The sequence below is a fragment of the Solanum dulcamara genome, chromosome 10 (assembly GCF_947179165.1).
Source record: "Solanum dulcamara chromosome 10, daSolDulc1.2, whole genome shotgun sequence".
NCBI lineage: Eukaryota > Viridiplantae > Streptophyta > Magnoliopsida > Solanales > Solanaceae > Solanum > Solanum dulcamara.
The window spans coordinates 62560717-62566716 of NC_077246.1; the positions used below are offsets into that span (position 1 = coordinate 62560717).

Genomic DNA, 6000 nt, shown 5'->3' on the forward strand with positions numbered 1-6000 from the left:
ATAAAACTCAGTTCCCTTCATTGTTTGTGACTAATATACAGCTCCTAAAACTAGTGCATTCACTGAATGCAGCTAGGGATTTAATTTCAATTTCTACTCAGACTTTCACCACCAGGAATGTCAAAATACCAGTCCTTGCCTCCTTTGATTTGTTTCCTATATATCAAATACAAAAATCTTTTCTGACCAAACATTGTATAACATTTTAAGAAAATCAAAAGATCTTAGTTACTATTTCTGGTAAAGAATTTCCTGATCAATTTACTTTTTTATAGTGCCAAAAATAAGGAATGGAGCATCAAAGCTGAAAGAACATACATTTATACATGAATAAATCCTACAATGGCTCTTGAACAAATTTAACTGTAGCTTGAGGAGAAGCCCGTCGAAAAGTTAACAAGTCGATCAACATTCTCACCACTTTATCCGTGACATATATAGTAGGAGCAACAATCATTTGTTCAAGAACAGGCGAACGTCCAAGTAAAAATTTGATAAACGCGATTTCATGAGGCAGACCAGAGAAATCAGTCATATGCACAATCTTCAGTTTACCGAAAGTGCAGTCACCAGGCCAGTCTTTCTCCCAAAATTCCAGATCATATATATCAGTGGTAGTTGTAATTGAGGAACTCTGACCAAGACAAGGTGCAAAAACAGGAGCATTTTGTGAAAATCTATATTGTTTAGAATAAGAAATCAAGCATTTTGACTTATACTTACTGATATTTGAAGCTCCTCTAGATTAGGAGAGCTCACGATCAAGCGAAGCACAACAAGTAACTCTTTCATATCTTCAAAACTAACTTGGTACAGTTCAATGAACTTCAGATTTTGATAAGTAACGGGAAACTTTCCTTGCTCATTTCCTATACTCAAATACTGCACAAAGATAGAGAGACAAAAAGGAGGGTTGGAGGAAAGTTAAGACTTCAAAATATTCAATCTATAGATAAAACATTTCCGAAAAAAGAGATGCATGATAAGTATTTTACGTTCCCACTATTGGAAATTTAGAAAGAGACCTTACTTTAGTGAAGTAAATATGGCCAATAAGCCTCTCAAGGCTAGGAACACCACCAAGAAACTTGTCAAAATTGCAACCTGAGCTTTGTTCGAAGTGCTCAGCTATATCATCAGTCATATACATAGCAACTGAAATACCGATCAGATGTGGAGTATTCTCAAGGCGTATATCCTTAAATTCACCTTCCAAATTTAGATGTTTGAGATTTGGAGCTCGAATAGTAAGCTCCAAACTGTCAAAATATGACAATGTCAAGCTCTCGAGAAGAGGGCAAATGGAGATCAGAACCTCAATATCATGTGGAGGAATGATAACTTGCTGGAGACAAAGGTGCTTCAAACACAAGAAGCCTTTGAAATTTGGAGGAGGGTTTAATTCACATCGAACAAGCACCAAATGAGTCAACTTACGACAAAAGAACACACAAGAAGGTGCTCTAAACCAGTCATCTTCTCCTATATCAATAATCAACTCTTTGATATCTTTACGAGAAAGGAAAAGTAGCCATTGATCTAAATCAGGAGAAGTTGGCGAGTAGGAAGTATTCAATTCAAATTTGTGAATCGGTCCATCATGAAGGAACAGGCAACGAGTAATGAAATTTACAAGATTGTAACTAATAATTGATATGTCATGGCAAGGAGTCAGACAAGTGTCATTAAAAACAAGTTGGGTAATGGTTGCCCACTTGTATCTCCATTTCCTAGACAATATGCTTGTCCTTACAGCATCGAGTAATGGAACTTTTATGAGGATGCTTTCTATGATACTTTGAGGCAAATCGCTTATTAAATCTCTACCCGGATCAGTGTCCATTCATCAACTTCAGTTGAATAATATCTGCACAAAGATCAAATTCAATCTCTCAGCATTCAGAAAAGAAAACTGAAATCGTCGTTACAGATTCAATTCTGAAAACCCTCAATAAGTTACACTACTTTTTCCTTACAAAGAAAAACTTGGAGAACTTTAATTTAGACAAAACTAATGATATCTCTTCATCTGTCACTTCATAATGAAGAGTAAGGAGTAATGGGACAGAGAATAAACATAACACAACATCACAACCTCCGAACCTATCCCCCTAACAAATTTCAGTCTAAATGACCTAGATCAAAGTCAAATTCATATGCAAAGTGATGAAGCTGGTAAGAGAGAAGTCATTAGAGAGAAGGAAGTTGATTGCTCTGTGAATGTGTGACACACTCTGTTACAAGGAAAGGAGATATTTACCTCCCACGTGAGCAACAGAAAAGAAAAAGATAAGAAGTTACATAACTATCCTTCCTTTTAATCCTCAACTAATCCTGTTATTTCCACATTCCCCCTCAAGCAGGGAGAATGGTAAACATCCAAAACTCCAAGTTGGTCCATAGACTTTGATGTTGTGCCACTCCTAACACTTTTGTACATAAGTCTGCCAACGGCTCCTTTGTTGAAAGGTGTTGTGGTTCCATCAGTCCCTCTTTAACCTTTTCTCCACAAAGTAATAATATAGCTCAACATGCTTTGCTCTCTCATGGAATATTGGATTGCATGTCATCCGTATGGATGCCTTATTATCACAATGCAACTTCACTGATGTTAATATCTTCACAGGGTGTGTTTTGCTTCTTCTATAATTGCCATGTCAGTCCCAGCGATGAGTAAATCATCCACACTGACTAGGATTATGACTCTGCTCACTCCCTTTCTCCTGATGTGAATGATCATGAGCACTCTGAGTATCCATCATTCAGTATTGCACTTGTAAGCTTAATGTTCCATTGTCTAGATGCTTGCTTTAACCTATAAAGAGATTTAAACAACCTACACACTTTATATTCCCCAGGCTATGGAACCCTTGAGGCAGATTCATATAGACCTACTTTATAAACATCTCTCTCGTGAAAAGCATTATTCACATCCATCTTAGCCAAAGGCCAATTTCTTGAGGCTACTAAACTGATAACAGTCCTCCAGCGACCATCTTGGCCACTTGAGAAAAGGTCTCATCATAGTCCAATCCTTCTTGTTGATTAAACCCATTAGCCATCAATATTCCTTGAATCTGTCCACATCACCATTGGTCTTATTTTATTTAGTAAACCCATTTAGCTCCTAACGGCTACGTCCCTGCCGGCGAGTTACTATTTTCCAGGTCTTGTTATTCTCTAGTGCATCGATTTCTTGCTTTATATCATCTATTCACATACTGTCTTGAGCAGCTTCTTGAAATGTTTTGGGCTCAGTATGTGCAGGGAAGGCCCCTACATAAGCCCGGGAACCAGAATATAACCTCCCGTAAGAAACATTATTGGACATTAGATAGGGACAACTTTTGCTATGCTTCGTGGTGGTGACATAATCCTACAGCCATACAGATGACCTGAGTCTCCTAGATGATTCTCTGAGTTCTGCAACAACTTCACCAGTTTGTGCAACGTCTGGCCCCATTTGCACTTCATCTGGAGCCTGTGCAACAGGCATTCCAATGTCAATTTAAGCAATGATAACTTATTCAGGCATATCTACTTTAACTTGTATCTGCATTTGGCTGCAAAGTGTGATTCAAGACTGTGTCAGGACTCTCCAAGATCGGATCTAGTGCATCGGTCGGAGTAAAATATTCATCTAATTCTTCTTTCACACCTTGAAAAAGAAATATATGCTCCCAGATATGAACATCTTTACTCATCAGGAACCCCCTTGTCTCCAAATCATATAACTACAGGACTGTTGTTGGCCACCTATTTATCAGATATGCTGTTGTTCTACAGAGTCTCCCTGAAATCTATTTGACAAAGAACCTAGAAATTTTGAATGTTCTAGCTACTTCAAGTATATTTACATCTCCTCTCAACTGCTCCTTTTTGTTGAGGGGAATAAGGTCAACTACTTTGATGTATAATTCCATATGACGTCCATGATTCAGAACATTTTGAGTTAAAACTCTATCCCATTATCTGACCTTAAGAACTTATACATGACTTACATCATAGTTAAATTCAGTCTAAGTGACTAGATCATAGTCGATTTATAGACATGCAAAGTGATGAAGTTTGTCAGAGAGAAGTCAATAGAGAGAAGAAAGAGAAGTTGATTGCTCTGCGAATGTGTAACTAACTCTGTTACAAGGAGAGGAGATATTATATCCCACATAAGCTACTAACGGAAAAGAAAATTGGAAGTTACATAACTAACCATCCTTTTTCAGCTAACATTATCAATGGATCCTTATTGATATCAGTCACACCTAAGCTTCACTGACTTTCCTCTTGGACAACAACCGCACATGCCTGATTTATAATCAATACAGGTCTCTTAAACAAGATATCACTCTTACATGGCTATAAGTTTCATTCAACGCCATACGAAACTGAAGTAAACATTGTTGTTCTAGGTGTTCTACATATGGCCTTGACTTCTCACAATCACAAGATGGCAGTGGCACCAAATCGACCTTAAATGAACTTCTAAAGCAGGTTCTATCCACGAAACCTAACTTGAACTTCACCAAATCAACTATTCGCATCAATCTGCTCCATAGGGCATAGTTTTCTGGCCATGTTAGCTTCATCGGTATCAAAACGACTCCTGGAGCGTCTAAAGCCTGTAGATGCAACGGGTGACTGTGATCAACTACAATGGTTGCAGAATCTCCCATAGTTGGATTATGGATGAGCTTCGAGCTTCAATTACAACTTCTCCGATCTGAAAATTGAGCTTATTCCCAGTACTGTTTCTTTGATACCATAATGAGTTCTAATCTAAATGACTAGATCACAGTCAAATTCATAGACATCCAAAGTGATGAAGCTGGTTAGCGAGAAGCCATTAGAGATAGAAGGAAGAAGTTGATTTCTCCGTAAATGTGTAACTAAGTTACAAAGAGAGGAGATATTTATCTCCCACACGAGCTATGTGAGCTACTAAAAGAAAAGAAAAAAATAGGAAGATACACAACAACTCTTCCTTCTAATGCATAAATACTCCTTATATTTCCACAACCCAAAGGGGTTCCCTGTGCACGAAGTGCTAATCTGACCAGAGATGGGTGAAGGATGGTGGACATACACATTTAAACAAAGAAACTGTTTCCACGCCTCAAACTCATTACCTATAGGTAAATCAAAAGAACAACTCTATCCGTTTCATCTCTGTCTTCAATAGAACAAAAAAATTAATTGGGTTTCCAAGAAAATCAAAATCAATGGCTTCCAAGGAAAAACAATGAAAATGTAGAACTTGGGATCAACCACACAGGGAAAAAGTGTTTGCAAAACCCAGAATCCCTAATTCAAGAATTTTCCGATCAACCCCAAATTTAACATCTACACCATATGGCCAATAAATTAACATGTAACTTTAACACCCATCAAATTTTTGGACAAAACCCAATCCAAATTTAGTTGATTTAATCACGCCCAGGTGATAAAAATGAAATCTTTAACAAAAAGTTGTACAGTAAGAGAGTATAAAGAAAATAAGAGTTAGTATTTACGAGAAGGCAAAACCTGAAATTGAATTTGAAGGGTTCTTGAACTGTCGGCCAGCTAATGTCTGATCGGAGAAAGGAAAATGATAGGCAATACATGCGGGGGTGTCTGAGAATGGGTGACAACTGACTACTACTGAAATATGACGGCAAATTATAAAATGAAATGCCCTACCCAAAAAATAAAACTACATTGCCTTCAAAAGTAGTTTATGAAATTATAAGGACCTAACAAATAATTTTGGCATAATACATGAATATACTTTTTAAACATAGTTTTAGCTACATATTTGTTCTCTAATTTTAAATGTGCATAAGTAGATACTTAAATTTATATAAAATTGAATAAGTAGACGCATACGTCCTCCGTGACATAATACATGTATGACACCTAGGGCTGGGCGTTTGGTATTTTCAAACTTCGGGTTCGATAATTCGGTAATCGATAAATCAAACTTTGGTTCGGTACGGTATTCGGTAATACCATATTTTTTTA

The 6000-nt window shown here is 37.1% G+C and overlaps 1 protein-coding gene across 1 annotated transcript; it reads right to left on the reverse strand.

Moving 5' to 3' along the window:
* Positions 1-300: 300 nt before the first annotated feature.
* On the reverse strand, positions 301-5678 carry LOC129871203 (F-box/FBD/LRR-repeat protein At1g13570). Its single transcript, XM_055946085.1, has 4 exons — positions 5524-5678; positions 1031-1867; positions 724-882; positions 301-634 (listed from the first exon to the last, which is right to left on the reverse strand). The coding sequence occupies exons 2-4, from the start codon at positions 1841-1843 to the stop codon at positions 338-340; spliced, it is 1269 nt and encodes a 422-aa protein (XP_055802060.1). The 5' UTR covers positions 1844-1867; positions 5524-5678; the 3' UTR covers positions 301-337.
* Between the last annotated feature and the right edge of the window lie 322 nt (positions 5679-6000).

Coding starts and splice junctions, on each gene's coding strand:
- LOC129871203 (XM_055946085.1), bottom strand. CDS start 1,843: ATGGACACTGATCCGGGTAGAGATTTAATAAGCGATTTGCCTCAAAGT. Junction 883..1,030: donor GCCATATTTACTTCACTAAA/GTAAGGTCTCTT, acceptor ATCTTTGTGCAG/TATTTGAGTATAGGAAATGA. Junction 635..723: donor TAGAGGAGCTTCAAATATCA/GTAAGTATAAGT, acceptor TGTCTTGGTCAG/AGTTCCTCAATTACAACTAC.